This window comes from Rana temporaria, chromosome 1 (assembly GCF_905171775.1).
Source record: "Rana temporaria chromosome 1, aRanTem1.1, whole genome shotgun sequence".
Taxonomy (NCBI): Eukaryota; Metazoa; Chordata; class Amphibia; order Anura; family Ranidae; genus Rana; species Rana temporaria.
In genome coordinates, this window is record NC_053489.1 from 552,400,504 (window position 1) to 552,418,831 (window position 18,328).

General features: G+C 38.9%; 1 protein-coding gene across 1 annotated transcript in view; it reads right to left on the reverse strand.

The window, feature by feature from the left end:
• Nucleotides 1–12,592: 12,592 nt before the first annotated feature.
• VEGFC (vascular endothelial growth factor C) overlaps nt 12,593–18,328 on the reverse strand; it is a 204,194-nt gene continuing 198,458 nt past the window's right edge. The window contains exons 6-7 of the mRNA XM_040333737.1: nt 17,022–17,355; nt 12,593–13,354 (exon numbers count right to left, since the gene is read on the reverse strand). Of these exons, the coding sequence (XP_040189671.1) occupies nt 13,249–13,354; nt 17,022–17,355 (440 nt within the window). The 3' untranslated portion in view covers nt 12,593–13,248. The remainder of the gene's footprint in view (nt 13,355–17,021; nt 17,356–18,328) is intronic.

Genomic DNA, 18,328 nt, shown 5'->3' on the forward strand with positions numbered 1-18,328 from the left:
GTTTTTTTCCAGCATCAAAGGCATTGGACATGTTCCTTCATATTCATTGTAATAGAATATTTTTGGACGTAGAGTGGGAGTTTAAGAGTCATAATCAGGTTTTTATTGGTTCGGGTTTTTACAATAAATGAAAAAATCCACAATTTTCCTTGTTCCTTGTATGTTGTATGTATGTCACAGGTGTGAAGATCTACCCTAGAAATAGAAAACGTATTGTTTTGTGATTAAATATCTGCTGTTCCCAACAGTTATTACACACTATAAATGATTATGTGTCAGAAGGGTTGTGATAAATAACGTATACTCAGAATGGTCTAAAGTGGTTAGTGGGGTACCTCAGGGCTTTGTCCTGGAACCAATTCTGTTTAATGTATTTATAATTAATGTAGAGGATGGGATAAATAGCTCAATCTCAGTGTTTTACAAGAAGACCTGAATACATTAATGGAGTGGGCTACTGCATGGCATATTAAGTTTAACATTGAATAATGTAAGGTAATGCACTTGGGGGGTAAAAATATAAATGCAAGCTACTTATTAGGGGGAGAACCCCTAGGGCCTTCCAGGATGAAGAAGGATCTAGGGGTCCTAGTTGAGGACAAACTGAGCAATAGCATGCAGTGTCAATCTGTGGCTACCAAAGCCATCAGAATATTAGCATGCATTAAAATTTTTTACTCCAGTCCAGAGATAAAACAATTATTCTGCTACTTTATAAAACTCTGGTTCACCTGCATCTGGTGTATTCCGTCCAGTTCTGGTCACCAATACTCAGAAGGGATGTGCTGGAGCTGGAGAGAGTCCAAAGAAGGGCAACTAAATTAATGTGGGGACTGAAGGACCTCAATTATGAGGAACGACTACAAGTGCTAGATTTATTCTCCCTGGAGAAGAGACGCTTTAGAGGGGATATTATAGCGTCATTCAAATATCTCAACGGTGATCCTAGCGTAAGTATAAAAACTGTTCAGTCCCAGGGAGTAAGACGACACGGGGCCACACAATGAGACTGGAAGAGAAGCTGTTTAAACTTAAGCTGTGTAGGGGTTTTTTCACTGTCATGACAGTAAGGATGTGAAACTGTCTTCCACAATCGGTGGTGTCGGCAGGAAGAATGAATAGTTTTAAAAGACTCTTGGATGGGCATCTTAGCGAAAACAATATCCAGGGATATGGGAAATTATTTTTCTACACAGTGTTTTTGCTTGCAGTGTTTGGGTGTGATACCCAAACTGTGTTCTGGGGTTGTAATAATCAACTGACAGAGGCATTCAGCATACTTTTCCAACTTCTTCTTTAACCACTTCCCGACCCCCGAATGTACATATACGTCCACAATATGGCACGTACAGGCACATGGGCGTACACGTACGTCCTCGCCTATTAGCGGGTGGGGGGTCCGATCGGGACCCCCCCCCGCTACATGCGGAGGTCGGGTCCGCTCGGGGAGCGATCCGGGACCACGGCGCGGCTATTTGTTTATAGCCGCTCCGTCGCGATCGCTCCCAGGAGCTGAAGAACGAGGAGAGCCGTGTGTAAACACGGCTTCCCCGTCCTTCACTATGGCGGCGCATCAATCGCGTCATTCCCTTTATAGGGAAGACACGATCGATGACGTCATTCTTACAGCCACACCCCCAAACAGTTGTAAACACATACTAGGTGCACCCTAACTCCTACAGCGCCACCTGTGGTTAACTCCCAAACTGCAACTGTCATTTTCACAATAAAGAATGCAATTTAAATGCATTTTTTGCTATGAAAATGACAATGGTCCCAAAAATGTGTCAAAATTGTCCGAAGTGTCCGCAATAATGTCGCAGTCACGAAAAAAATTGCTGATCGCCGCCATTAGTAGTAAAAAAAAAATAAAAAATAAAAATGCAATAAAACTATCCCCTATTTTGTAAACACTATAAATTTTGCGCAAACCAATCGATAAACGCTTATTGCGATTTTTTTTACTAAAAATAGGTAGAAGAATACGTATCGGCCTAAACTGAGGAAAAAAAATGTTTTTATATATGTTTTTGGGGGATATTTATTACAGCAAAAAGTAAAAAATATTGCTTTTTTTTCAAAATTGTCGCTCTATTTTTGTTTATAGCGCAAAAACTAAAAACCGCAGATGTGATCAAATACCACCAAAAGAAAGCTCTATTTGTGGGGAAAAAAGGACGCCAATTTTGTTTGGGAGCCACGTCGCACGACCGCGCAATTGTCTGTTAAAGCGACGCAGTCCCGAACTGTAAAAACACCTTGGGTCTTTAGGCTGCATATTGGTCCGGGGCTTAAGTGGTTAAAGCAGATTGACTGGACATCAAAGGAAAGTTCATGGTTTTGCAAAGACTACTCTTCCTCTGATCTATCTATCTATCTATCTATCTATCTATCTATCTATCTATCTATCTATCCATCAATAGTGAATAAGTGTTAGTACTTGGTTGCTCACTATGTCTTTTTTTCAACTAGACTAAGGCAGGCCATAGATCAGCCTTTTTCAACCAGGGTGCCTTGAGGATTCTTTAGGGGTGTCTTGGTAAAATAAATCCATACACATTTATCAAAAATTGTGGATCAAGCCTGCCTTTTAACTACACAAAGCCATGGGTTTTCATAATGCACGATTACAACTTTCTAGACACTGGTATCCTACCAACCAATGACATCATCAGTTAATAAGAAGGATGTCTGTTGCCTCCACAGCATCCTTGTTTGAACCATCTGTGCCCCTCTCTCACTTGTGTGATATTAGTTGACTGATGGAGAGAAATTAAGGGAGAAGAGAAACATACTAATACTAGTCAGTACCAGTGTTCAAAAGTGTATTTGCTTTGCAAGAAAAAAATCACCTCTAGCATTGGGTGTCCTATGTGTGGATGTTGCTGCATTATGTAAAACTATTAGAATAGGTTTTCAAACTTTAGAATGGGGTTCCCTGAGAATTTCCATAATTTTAAAGGGTGTCTTGAGATTTTTCATAATTTTAAAGATTGCCTCGATTGAAAAAAAGTTGAGAAACACTGCCATAGATGATGTGATTTCCATTCCTGCAACTCATAGGGAAATCTCAGATTCCCCCATCAACACAGTTAGTGTTGATTGGGGAATCTTTCCTGATTCAAATCAACTCTGGCTGGTTTAATTGCGTAAGTATAACAAGAAAGTTGGCAGGGCTTTGACTTTCTTGTTCTGCTTAATTTAGTGGAGGTCAAGTTACTTGAAACAGGTGCTTCAAGTGCGGCCCCTAACATCACCATAGGGCCACACATAATTTTCAGTAAATGTAATACTAAAGAAAACTGTAAGAGACTAATAAAATGCTACGGAAGATGGTCAAAGACTGTGAAGATGCTAGAAGAGACAAAGGACATGCTTTAGGAGGATCAATCCAAAATATCACCAAACAGAACACTTTAATGTCACTAACAGACAGAATGTTTGGAGGATACTAGGGTTCTCTTCCTCAGGGAGCAGTGATAGTCAGTGATCAGATTTATGCTTTGGTGGCGCCATCCATGATTTCACAACAGCACCCTCTTATGACTGGGTCTCATTGCTGAATGGAGTGTGCTGGACTTTGCATTTATAGTCACAGCCTGGAGACTGTCAAAAATGGATTTGTGTAATCCTCCTGTTCCATGGCAGCTGCTGGTCTCATCCCAGCATCCTGATTTTGGCTGAGCTGCACTCTCCCTGTATGACTATTCACCTGCAGGGTGATTGATGTAGACACTGGGTGGAGACCAAACCTGTTTTAAGCCTGCCAAGCCCTTAGTGTTGTGGCTTAGCTTTAAGCTCCCTGTTTGCCTACCTTGTTTCCATGTTTTGACATTTGCCTTCGTCTGGTGCCCAGCCTGCCTGCTAGTTTGTATTTCCTTATTATCGACCTCAGATTGGACTTTTCTACCTGAACTCTGCCTGCCTTTTGACCACAGATTTGACTCTTACTACACTCTGAATGTTGCCTGCTTTGAACCCGAACTGCCATTGGACTACTCTGTCTGTCTGCCAACCCCAAGTACCTATTTTCTGTGCTTAGAGTGCACCTGCCCCGACAAGGTAACCAGGCATTATAGTATTGTGTATAAGACTTGGGGGCAACTGAGTATAGCTAAGTCTGCTTACCTAATGGGAAAGAGGCCAACTTAGATGCCTGACCACCAATGCTAGGGATAAGCGTGACAGACACATTACACGAGACTGCTAGAGATCACAACTATTACTGCCTCTTTATAAATCAATGCTTCTACATTTGTGCTCCCTACAATTCTCATACAAAATACTTGTGCCATGTTTGATATTTCTTTTAACAAGATCAAATAAAAAAAGTAAAAAGAGAAAATGGATAGACAGCACAGGGAAAAGGTAAGATGTGTGACAGAAATAAATCATTAACTGAAAAACAGAAACTTCACTCTTCCGCTCCTCTTCTACATTTCTACCTGGTTTTAACTCATACTTTTGCTGGGCTAGCCTAGGTGATTACACCTGAAGTTCGCTCCCTCCCTCCTTGCCCCCAACCTTCTGGGACACATGACAGGTCCCAAGAGGCTGCGGGACCATTCACATGGATAAGCATGGCTTGTGCATACACAGTGGGGAGCAGGCTGTGAAGCAACATAGCCAGGGACATAAATTTGGCTGTAAGCTCCTTGATGTGAATGAATAATATATGTACTGTAAAGTGCTGCATAAATTGAATGAATGAATGAATGAAAAACGTATAAAGCGCGGCGCATGCGAACTGAATCGCTTCTGGGCGCTAAAATTGTATGTGCTTTATAAATACTTGTAATAAATAACAGGTATGTCTCCACATCTATACACAGATATAAACAAAAATAAAAAGACTATGGTTTAACATACAGTAAAGAGTATCAAAGTTATGTTTCTGAGATTTTTCTTAAAATATTTATTGTAATACCTGAAGCATATCAGTAATATTTGCACTTCGAAGAATAATCATCATAGAAAATCTTACAAGAGACATTTTAAAAAATCTCTGTGGAAATAAAGTCATTAATAAAAATACATTAATTTCCTTAATTACTTCTAAAATGTAAGGTAGGTTCCAGATGGACTACCAGGGGAGATGCGGCTAGCCAGCAATACATGCTTTTAGATTCTAGCTATCGTAACTATAGCTATAGTTATTTTAATGCTTTTTAGCCTTTTACATCAAAAGTGCAATTATGTTTTGTGCATTTCATTGTCGTTATCCACATACTGTATGTTAAGGCATTTCTTTAATTAAATGTTCCTAAAATTTCCCGAAAAAAAAATAAAGCTGCAACTATCTTGCATTGTTGTTTATTTTCCAAAATTAAAGATTTAAATTTGTCTGAGAATATAATCTTACTTTTGTAAGTTATAACGTAGACCAAGGTGTAACAATAGAGAGCGGGGCTTTTGAGACAGCAAGGTTGAATGTCTTAGAATCCACATATGCATTTCTGATGCTAGATGGATCCATAAAGTGAATCTCTGGCCAAGCTATAGATATTTAAGTGTTTACATATTTTTAACAAGACTAAATCCTTAAAACAAGGCTTCACTGATCTATGTAGCAGCAGGCACTGTGGAGAAATTCATCCTGAATGTTTACAGCAGAAGTTTTAATGTAAATACAGGTGCTCTGGGGAAGGAGGTGGTAGGTGAGCTGTGCTGCTGAGAGAAAAACCTGACAATTTTAGTCCTTCTGCTGCTTACTTTACAGCTCCACAGTGTCTGACGCTACAGTGACCAACCAGGATTATACGATTATATGTAAATACATACTTGATCATAGATCTACATTACATTTCTTATGTGGTTGGCAAAATAATATTTGTGTTCCAGAACTGTTAAAAGTTCAAATTTGATTGATTTCTATTTAAATGTATTTTTAGATTGTCTACAATCCCATCTGTCATTTTTTTGTAGTGAATGAAAATCAAAGTATAGAGATCGTTGCTACAGAAAGAATTTTCTTTTGTCATGTATTTATATATAAGTCCAAACATTCATAAATTGGTGCACAAAAGTATTAACTCACAAAGCTGTTTTGGTTGACTTTTCCATAATAAAAATGACAAGGCTAGGAACAATGCATTACATCATTACTAAAGCAAAGAAATTACAAATAAATACTAAGCCACAAACCTATAATACATACATGTTTATCTTAAAAAACAAAACAAAAAAACTAAAAAAAAACACAGCACTGGCTCTTATTATTACTAAATTATTTCAATATATTTGAATACTTATGGCAGTTATCTCAAGAGGCAGGTAAGGGACCTCCAGTATATAAAAAGATTTGATTGATTTTTCACAGCTTTGCCTGTGAATTTATTAACTAATTTCTGCTATCATTTGACATAAGCTAAAATAATTTGGGGATTATGAAACTGTAAAAATAATCATTAACTTAGAAAAAAATGAATAACATTTTTCGGCCATATTTCAATAATCCCCCCCCCCCCATATTTTTTTACATTGTGTGTATTCCATTGAAGAGATTTCACTTTATTCTCTGGGGAGACATGGGAAAGTCAGAGGAAATCTCTCTATAGTAGTGTGGCCTATAGTAACCCCTTTCCTTCCATGACCTTATCTAAGGCCAATTTTCATCTTGTCTTACTACTGATCTTTTTTATCTACCAATTTCTTGAGAAGTCCCCTCTTAGACAGCTGTCACTTGAGCCGTTGCAATCATTGAAAACATTATCTTCACTGATTGTTTTTAGATTTCCTATCACTTTCTCTTCCACTGAAAACAGTGATAAAGAAACCTTCAGGAGTTCAAACCTATCCCCTGCTCAGTCAAAAAAACAACAACATTTAACGTGTATGTATACCCACATTTCACCTTATTCACTAAACAGACTATTTACCTTTAGTAAATCAAACCATTGACTTTAAAACAATAGGTCTAAAAGGTAGGGGGTATAATATTCCTGAGGTGTATTTTCTGGTTTAATGGTTACAAACGGTCTCCAGGCAAAGTACCAGATTCCAGCAAAATGTATAGACGTAATGGAGTCCTCCCCATTATTTACCAGCCACATACTTACAAGATAATCTTTAAGTAACACATCAGCACTGAACTCTTCTTCACATCCCTGTTTCTGTTAGTTAATCCAATAAAGACTTAAAAAGGCAAATTTTTATTACATTATTTTAAATTTAAAGCTTAAATGTCTAAACGTGACAGTCAAAGGTATTTATTCGTTCATGATAAATTATGGCCAACTTTAGATTATGAACCAGGTCCTGTGGCTGTTATTTATAAATCTGGATTTGTCTGTAAATACATATGGCTGAATGAATGATATAGTTGGTACTTTTGGTACTTTAGGCGCTTGTCTGCATGAAGACTTTATATATGAATGAATAACTGTGTTTATAACTACTTAAAGGGCCACCTTAATGAAAATTAGTATTTGTCAACCCTTTTTCATCTGAAAAATGGTAAATATTATACCTAAAGTGAAGATTCGACAAGGCAAGTTTCTCCATTCCCGTCGAGGAAATAGAGAACTTGCTCTCTTTTTGGCTCGTCGAGTTTCTCGACAGTTTCCTCAGCAAAAAAATATCTCCCAGCAAGTTTCTTGCTGGTTTTTGCCGACAAACTCGGTCGTGTGTACGAGGCCTGAGTTTAAGACATTTGACCAGTTTAGGTCAACTACATATGAACTACTTCAAACTCATGGTAAAATAAGCTAATACTGAATTTCATGTTTTGAGTTAGTATTGGAAACTGATAAATATTTGCAGCTAAGCATTTAGCTGTAAGATTGATAGTTATTCTTGCATTCTCCTTAACTTATATAGCTATTTAGATTACTTCTAAATTGTTAAAGCTAAGCTCCAGAAAAAGTAAAAGTGGAGCTGCCTCCGCAATGCAAGGAATGATTGCTTGTTTATGTCTAGATGACTCAGCAAAGCAGTTTTACTTACCTGGTCTTCTGCTACCACAGGCACCTTTGCACTGCAAGAACAGTCTCTTCAGCCTCTTCTTCCCTGCACTCTGGCAGTGAGATGCCCCTGTCGTCATTTAGACCAATACAGGCCCTGCTTGAACACGAGGATGCAGAGAGGCAGTCCACTGCCAGAGTGTAAAGAAGCACCATTTGCTGGGGGAGTGGAAGATTGGATAAGTAAAATTCTTTTACCACCCCCTAGACTTAACAAGCCTTTAACCTCTGCAGTGTGGGTGCACCCACACTGCAAAGGAGGACTTTCATTTTTCTCTGAGTTGGGCTTTAAGATACATGCATGAATTCCAACAATCTACAGAAAAAAAATCCAAACAGCTGTACTCTATAAGTTGTGTCTAAGAGCAAATACCACAAGAGTCCTTTTTTTTTTAAATCAAGAGCCCTGTTAATTTATTTTTTTAATTAGTCAGATAAGCCTTTTCTCTGCCCATCTCTGATATTTTTTTTTATTTGATAATGGGATCTGATTTCCTCGGACTGTGTGGTTACATTTGATCAACTGGTATTTTACATGATGAAATTTAGAGAGAAACATGATAGGGATATGCTTAGTCCTTCCTGCATGGCTGCTCCAGTGAGCTATGTGCTTTTTAGACACTTTTACTATATTTCGTTTGGTTCTGAAGCTCTCGCCACTCTGCTCTTCCAGTTAAATATACTGCTAAGTTTTCTATTTCGTCTAATTACTATGAATCCACACTTTTTACAAGGATGGTGGTATTGCGGACTTCTTTGCTGAGAGATACCATTCTTTGATTGCTCCATCTATGTATATATACAGTAGCTGAATTATTACTGTACATCTCAGGATATAAAAAAAACATACAAAGCAAAGCATAATTATGTATTATCGACCATACGATTGTTAAATTATCTGATTTCTGGACCGTAGCCAATTTTCTACTACTGTTTGGTTATTTGCAGCTGCTTGTGCTTTCGGTTTAAAACCTACCTAGTAGTAGCTCTACAAATTAAGCTCCTACGGCAGTGCCTGCTTTCTGGACAGGAGTCTCTTCTCATTTCACATTACACTGCTTGGTTGTTTGTTTCTTCAAGGCTTTTTATGATTCTGCTGTACAATCAATTACACAACCTGCAATTCTACCAGGGGTTGCATTTATTATTATTTTTAGCTAGACTCTACAGTGCTATTGATACTACAGCTACCTGCTATTGGTTAGGAGCCTTTTCTGGTTTTCTTCTGAATATAAATATCACAACAGTGTCACTGCAAATGACCGTTTCATTCCTGGTAGATTAGAATGTATTTACTGGAGCAGTTTCTCTGGATAAAAGAACTATATGGGCTCATGGATCATTCATATCAGCATCATATAATAACTACATATATTAACTCATGTGAAAGAATTCAACTATCTGCTTTACTAGAATTTCTCTTGGTAAGATAGCATAATACAATGATATTTCTGGTTGGCTAGCCATGCTTTATTAAAGAAATATAGGGGGGAATCAATAAAGCTGCTGCACCAATTTTCTGCCGTTAATCTTCCTTGGTAATGTATTGCACCAAATTCATAAAAAATATATGCGTCACTTTTGGTTCTGACAGCAACTCAAGCACCAAATTCAGGTAGTTCTAAAAAATGCCACTTTTACACTGTGGTGCAACGCAAGCACCAAATTCAACATGAAATACTGATAGTTGTTTCCTATGAAAGTGGATCTAATTAAGACCAAATCTCTACTATACAGAGAGAGACTCTGACACAGACAGATTTTGCAAAAGTATCTCTCGTGCATTCTAAAAGCGATGCAGAATACACCAAATTTACCTTCAAGTTCTAGACAGGAACAGGAATTTGGTTCACACTTTGCCAATTTTAGAGTGCACGCTAGACACTTTTGCAAAATCTATTTGTGCCTGTCTTTATGAATTCCAGGGATAGTGTTATAAACATTGATATATATATATATATATATATATATATATATATATATATATATATATATATATATATACACATTTGTGTGCATATTTAAAGATGAAGTAAACTTCCCTCTAATGTTTGTACCTTCAGGTAAGCCTATAATAAGGCTTACCTATAGGTACTGTAAATATCTCCTAAACTTGCACCGTTTAGGAGATATTTATTCTATACTGTGCAGTTGACGTCATCGGCACATGCGCTCTGAAGGAATGGCTGCCAGTGCTGTTTCTTCAGAGCCCTGTGCCGTAACCAGTCACAGAGCCAGATCCGGAAGAAAGACGGGTGAAGATGAATGCGGCCTTCAGCGAGGACGACGGGGGCTTCCTTTGCAGGTAAGTGTCACAAAATGTACTAGCACATTATGGGCCAGATCCACAAACGAATTACGCCGGCGTATCTATTGATACGCCGCATAATTTCAAAGTTCCTGCGTCGTATCTTTGTTTTGTATCCACAAAACAAGATACGACGGAATGAGGGATCGATCCGACAGGCGTACGTCTTAGTACGCCGTCGGATCGTAGGTGCATTTTTCCGCCGGCCGCTAGGTGGCGTTTCCGTTGAATTCCGCGTCGAGTATGCAAATTAGCTAGATACAGCGATCCACGAACGTACGTCCGGCGCATTTTTTTTACGTCGTTTGCGTTCGGCTTTTTCCGGCGTATAGTTACCCCTACTATATGAGGCGTATCCTATGTTAAGTATGGCCGTCGTTCCCGCGTCGAATTTTGAATTTTTTACGTCGTTTGCGTAAGTCGTTCGTGAATAGGGATTTGCGTAGAATGACGTCACCGTCGTAAACATCGGCTTGTTCCGGTTTAATTTTGAGCATGCGCACTGGGATACCCCCACGGATGGCACATGCGCAGGTGAAAAAAACGTCATTTACGTCGGGTCACGATGTATTTACATAAAACACGCCCCCATCACATCCATTTGAATTGCGCGCCCTTACGCCGCCAAAGATACACTACGCCGCCGTAACTTACGGCGCGCATTCTTTGAGGATACCAAAGAAAAAAAGTAAGTTACGGCGGCATAGTGTATCTTAGATACGCTACGCCCGACGCAAATATGCGCCGATGTACGTGGATCTGCCCCTGTGCCTTTACCTTGCAGGTAAGAAAAAAGCAAAAAATAAATAAATCTGAGTTTACTTTCTTTAAGGATTATAAAATACAAATTTGTAATTTTAGTATCTGTTATTTGTGTTATAGTGGAGAAACCTTTATATCTAGATTTATAGATCCTTATCTCATGAAGGGGTCACTCCAATGGGCAATCTTATATTTTCTTATTTTATTATAGTTGTATTTATGCGTTTATAAACACTTATATGCATTTATATATATTTATATTGACTGTTTTTCCACAATTTTAGGAGTGTTCTATTTCTACAAAAATGTATTTTCTATTTTCTCTATCCATCTTTGATTTAGTTTTACTAACAGAATTTAACTTCTCCTGACTTTGTGGCTATGCTTTACCAGATTTCATCCCACTGATGATAACTAATGGCAATCTCAATGGACAGGGCTCAGTCAAGGAAAGTCAGGCCTACGTATCAAATACAAATCTAATACAAAATGTAATTATTGTATTAGATGGGACCAGAAGAGGCTTTTCTGACTAAAGGTAATAGTGTGTGGGATCTGTTTTTAGGCCTAAATTTAATTTTAAAGTCTACATTGCTGACAAATTCGATTTTGCACAGCAGGTCCAGATATCATCATAATCAAACTAGTGCATATAGTATGTATTACCGTATATACTCGAGTATGAGCCGAGTTTTTCAGCAAATTTCTTTGTACTGAAAATGCCCTCCTCGGCTTATACTCAAGTCACCTTTTTGCGCCTGATTTCACGGAATTTGGGGACCCGGGAACCAGCCGGCCGTGGGTCCCCTGGATCCTAAACTTGGCACACATGTAGCCCCAGTTCTCCTCTACAAGTGTGCAAAGTTTGCTGTCTAGGGGACCTACAGCCGGGAAGCACAGATTTTTCAAAGCCGGGCACCCCTTCAATATACCCCCATGTTAAACGTAAGTCTAGCCATGGACACAGTGAGGCATGGGCACAGTGAGGCATGGACACAGTGAGGCATGGGCACAGTGAGGCAAGGGCACAGTGATGCATGGACACAGTGAGGCATGGACACAGTGAGGCATGGACACAGTGAGGCATGCACATGGACACAGTGAGGCATGCACATGGACACAGTGAGGCATGCACATGGACACAGTGAGGCATGCAGATGGACACCCTAGGCTTATACTCGAGTCAATACATTTTCCCAGTTTTTTGTGGTAAAATTAGGTTTATATTCGGGTCGGCTTATACTCGAGTATATATGGTACTTATTTTGTCCCATATATTTTAGTAGGCTCTTGTAGGTACCAATAACCTAAATAGGATTCATTTGGAAACATGTCATAGACACCCTTGCAACCTGTAGACACATAAGGCGCAATTACTGAATTTTACAATGTATTTTTTGATATGGCAATCATTAATTTTAGCCATTGGGCTGATATGTTCTTTTCTCATTGACTGTAATGAAAATAAGTCTTTAGGGCAAACAATGAACATTATACCTTAGTGAAATGAGTCTATACACAGTAAGAGAGACAGACAAATAACAAGTACGAAATACAAAAATACTATTTACATAATTGATTATTCCATGTCTCTGTCTTACACTCTTAAACAAGCTAGAATGGGAGAGTTGCATTGTAAGGCCTGCAAAAATGACGCTGGTGCAATTCTGATGGTAATCTTCCATAGGGTTACAGTCTCTTAATTATAATATCCAAAACACATAGCTTAGAGTAAAAAAATAAAATGCTTTACATACATGTACTCTCGAGGTGCAGAAAGGAGTCCAACTGGGCATATTTGGTGGTTTATAGTACAAGTTTCTGTTCTTTTTTTATTAAACATATTTTACATGATATAAAAATATTAATCACAGTGCGCTTTTACATTGATATTGCTATAAACAAAGAGGCTGCACAATATTTTTAGTGGAAATAAATTATATAGTCATTATCTTGATGAAAAAAAAAATCACAGGGAAAATATGGACTTGTGTGTCATTGCAGAAAAATGTCTTTTCAAGCCCTTAAAATTGTAAAATAAAAAATCTTGGTCGATCTTTTAATGTGGATCCTGCACTTATGTGATGCAAATTGCACCGTCTTTACTCTGAACAAGGTTCTTAATGGAAATGTTGATCCAATACTCAGAACAGGACAAAGTCTTCTTTACGCTCAGAAGCAGATGAAATATATCCTCTGACTGTAGAATCTGTTTGTTTATGGTCTTTTCCAATATACAGGAACACAGCGACACACTTCTTCACTATAGAATAGACCAGAGTCACAGCGTTTCGGTCGAGATTTACATGGTGGTCTGTAACAACTGAAAAGAGGAAAAGGAAGTAATGAATTCCAAACTAAATCTATCACATTCTATATTGGCATACACATAATTGATACAATATATATATATATATATATATATATATATATATATATATATATATATATATATATATATATATATATATATATATATATAAAAGCACACATGGGTTTGTTTACTAAAACAGGAAAATGCAACATTTGGTGCAGCCCTGCATAGAAAGCAATCAGCTTCCATTTTTTTTGGTCAAAGCTTAATTGAACAAGTTGAAGTTAGGAGCTGATTGGCTACCATGCACAGCTGCACCAGATTTTGCACGCTCCAGTTTTAGTAAATCAACCCCAAAGTCAAGGCTTTTTTTTTAGCTGGAACACATGGGAAAAAACAGTTCTGGCACATGCAGCACTGAATGGGTTGCTGGGGTGTGATGAATGATCTACTGATGTTAGTTGCTGGGGCACCAATTGTCTTGGCACCAGAAGTCTTTTGTTGCTGGGGGGGGGGGGGGGGTTTATGTGATTAGGGGATCGATTGTTGCTGGTAGTGATCTACTGTTGAGGGAGGGTTCTATTGCTGGCTACTGGGAGATCTACTATACTGTTACTTGTGGGGATCTGTTGTAATGCTTTTCTTGTTATCAACAAACTCCATACAAATTGCCACAAGGTTATACTTGTTTCTGGTGCTCAGAGTTGGGTAGGGGGCAGAGACAAGGGCTGACTCAGAAGGGAAGAGTACCTCCAAATGCATCTATAATTTGAGAAAACACAGCTCTTTATACAGTGTATATTTATATAATTTGAGAGCATTTTGGTATATATAGGCATCTGGGATGGACTGACATTTTTAGTAGCCATTGCATGTATTTCATCTGTTTTGCTGTCAATTGGAAAGCAGTGCAAACGCCTAGATACATTTTAAATAAATATGCCAATTTCAATTTAACATTGTTACAAAGCTACATGATTAAGGATTTTTATTTTAATATGTTCTTTAATGTTTAAGTTTTTGGGTTTTGCATGTGTTTCCTCTACTGTGTTCATGAATACAAATGTACTCGGGGGAAAAAAAATTAATACAAATGAAAATAAATAAATTATATATATATATATATATATATATATATATATATATATATATATATATATATATATATATAAATATATATACACACACATGCACAATTTGAAATTACCCTATAGAGTCAAAATTAATACAAATGAAAATAAATACAATATATATATATATATATATATATATATATATATATATATATATATATATATATATAAATATAAATACATGCACAATTTGAAATTATCATATAGAGTCATCAGGCAGAGCTTTAGGTTCAATACAAGTTTTGTATTTTTCTTTGCCCCTCTGTTGTAAAAAGCCTGTTTGCAGTAATTAGTCAGCAAATTTCTGCCTCGAGACAGGTTGCTTCTGTAGTACTGTCACTTTAGCTAGGCCAGGGTTGCTCAACCTTTTGAAGAGCAAGGGGCACTGGTCGTGGGCCACAATAAAATAAAATTGTTAAGAATTTAAAAAACATTTATTTTGAATAGTATAGTGAAAAATGTTGCAGCCACTGAATGGGCGGTAGGAGGGAGAGGAGGAGAAGTCAGATTTCGGTACTTTATATGCCACCCCCGCCGCCTGTCCACTGTCCAAGTGTAAAACAGAATGTGACAGGGAGGCCGCATGGGCCCGCCGGAGCATAGGCAGTGGTCACCACTGTGATCACTGATGTTACACAAGTAAAAATACGCCTCAACTATGGGGTTTACCTTCTCCTAAACCACAAATGTAACCGAGCCATTAGTCCTAAACCCCCTATAAGGCTGCTTTCACGCTGATGCACTGCAGTGCACCTGTGGTATTCTTGCAGGTTGGCTGTGCTTTGCCACAGACTTCTATTTTATCTTGCGGGTGTGGTGCATTTTCTGAAAGCACACAGCCAGGTGAGCAACCAGGTGCTCAGAATGGAACTCTGTTGAATGTCTGCTAAATGTTTGTAGCCATGCTGCAGCCAATTCCTCCATCTTTTCCCCTGCCTTCTCTTTAACTCTATGCGTTTTGGTGGACCTCAACACAGGGAGGGCATTCTTAGGCCCCGTACACACGGTCGGACAAAACCGATGAGAATGGACCGAGGTTCAGTTTCATCGGTCCAAACCGACCGTGTGTATAGCCCGTCGGTCTGTTTTCCTTTGGTCCAAAATTTTAAGACATGCTTCAAAACCGAACCGATGGACCGCTGCCCGATCGGTCCAAACCGATGGTTTGTACAGAAAAGCATCGGTTCAAAACCCGCGCATGCTCAGAATCAAGTCGACGCATGCTTGGAAGCATTGAACTTCGTTTTATTCAGCACGTCGTGTGTTTGACGTCACCGCGTTCTGACCCGATCGGTTTTTGGAATGATGGTGTGTACGCACATCAGACCATCAGGCCACTTCGGTGGTGAACCGATCAAAACGGTCTGTCGGACCATTCTCATTGGTTTGGAACGACCGTGTGTACGGGGCCCTAGTCAGGTCATGTGGGTCCCGCTCATTACCTTCACCCTCCTTGCACCGAGTCATTGTCCCTCTAGTACATGTGGATGTGGATTAGACTGTGTTAAAAATGCACTGGGCTGATTAAGAGCAACTGCAGGCAACTAAATTGTTTGTAAGCAACCTGGTATAAACAAGAGGCAGAAGGAACAGGAGGGCAGCAAAGACAACAAAGGCAGGCAGACAGAGAAAGAAAACTGCAGTGATCCACACTGAGAAGCCAAACAGGCTAAGCTGGCTATTTCGAGTATAGGAGGGGAGAGGTGGGGAGGCAAGAGGCAGAATACCGCTGTCTGCAAGTGAGAAGTGAGTGAGAAGTGGGAGCCGGAGCAGCAGCAGTAAAGGTAGAAAGACCAGGAGAACACCAGGAGGATGCCAGCAGATCACGTTGCAGGTCCCGAAGGATAGCCGAGCAGGATACAGGTCAGAATCAGGCGCACACACCCTGCTCACATGGAGCTACCAGTCAAACTCCTGCATGCACTCTAATGCTCTAGGACGGTGGATCGGCAACCCACGATGTGGGTTTGCTGACCCGCTATCCCAGAGAATGAGGTCATGGGCCACACCAGAGAGCTCTGCGTGCCACGGGTTTGGCACCCCTAAGCTAGGCCAAAGTGATGTGGGAACCATCTGTCTTTTTTTATTTGCAAAAACTTTAATAAAACTTTTTATTTGCATAAACAACTGAAACTGTATTGACCCAAACACATTTACGCTTACAACCTTAACATACACTGTACATCAAGGCAAAAACGTTTTTCTTGTTTGGGGAAGAGTGGGGAATAGTTTGGAAAGCCTGTCTGGTTTTTACTTGATGAGACTCAGAGAAATTTACCCTTAGCTACTGTCCTACTGACACTTTTTTAACCAAATGGGAATTAAGGAAATATCTGCAACAGAGACACAGACGGGTTCTAGCCTTCCCCTACTCTACAAAAAAAAAAAAAAAAAGCATGTTAGAGAGTTATACATTATTGTTAAAAGTTTAATACTTTTTTATCCAAATGTCCCAAATCCTTTGTTATATTGATTTTTAAAAACACTTTATTCTTTACTGCAATTTTATTGCAAATACTGCACCACTCTTCATGTCTGCTTACCTGCATGTTTGATGACTGAATCTTTTTCCTTTAAGGAAACATGTGTTTGGTGTTTCTACACATTCACAGGCACATTTTATAGGGTTCAGTGGCTGGTGTTTTGGACAAGTCTTTTTACAGACACACTGACATCTCTCTTCATCATATTGCTTGTTTATCCCACAGGAAGTAGACAGAAGCTTATTTTTGCAAACACACTGGCAAGATGTTCGGTCCAGTTCTTTATGAGGGCCGCAGCTGGAGGGTAGCAATCCCCCTTTACAAACGCATTGGCAGGTTTCTTCATCTAATTCTTTGTTTGGTCCACAAATATCATTAAATTCTTCATCAGAATCTAAGATCAAGCAAAAACAAGATAAATGAAAACTAAAACATGAAATAAACTTTGCCTACTGTATTAGTCAAACAAGTCAGAGGGGTATAAAGACAGTAAGCGGCAGTAGTCAATAAGCTTAAGTCCCGAAGAAACAGAGCTCCTCACCTCTAACTATCACTACTTCTACATTGAATGCCTATATTAACTGGTATTTGTAACTGTTCATAATTCATCATTTCCTCTACCTTGAATAAGGCCCTCGTTTCAGCTGAAGAAAAACAGCCCCAAAGCATGATGCTGCCACCACCATGCTTCACTGTGTGAACGGTGTTCTTTTGGTGATGTGCATTGTTGTTTTTTTGCCAAACATATCTTTTGGATTTATGGCCAAAAAGTTCAACCTTGGTTTCCTCAGACCATAACACATTTTCCCACATGCTTTTAGGAGACTTCAGATGTGTTTTTGAAAAATTTAGCCGGGCTTGGATGTTGTTCTTTGTGAGAAAAGGCTTCCGTCTTGCCACTCTACCCCAAAGCCCAGACATATGAAGAATATGGGAGATTGTTGTCTGTAGGCCTCTTGACAGCCTCCCTGACCACTTTTCTTCTCATCTTTTCATAATTTTTGGAGGGATGTCCCGTTCTTGGTTATGTCACTGTTGTGCCATATTTACTCCACTCTATCTTCACTGTGTTCTATGGTATATCTAATGCCTTGGAAATTCTTATGTACCCTTATCCTGACCGATACCTTTTAACAATGAGATCCCTCTGATGTTTTGGAAGCTCTCTGTGGAACATGGCTTTTGCTGTGGAATGCGACTAAGAAAATGTCAGGAAAGACCTACTAGAACAGCTGAACTTAATTTGGGTTTAATCAGACACTTTAAATTATGGCAGGTGTGTACTGACTCCTATTTAACATGAGTTTGAATGTGATTGCTTAATTCTGAACACAGCTACATTCCCGAGTTATAAGAGGTTGTGCACA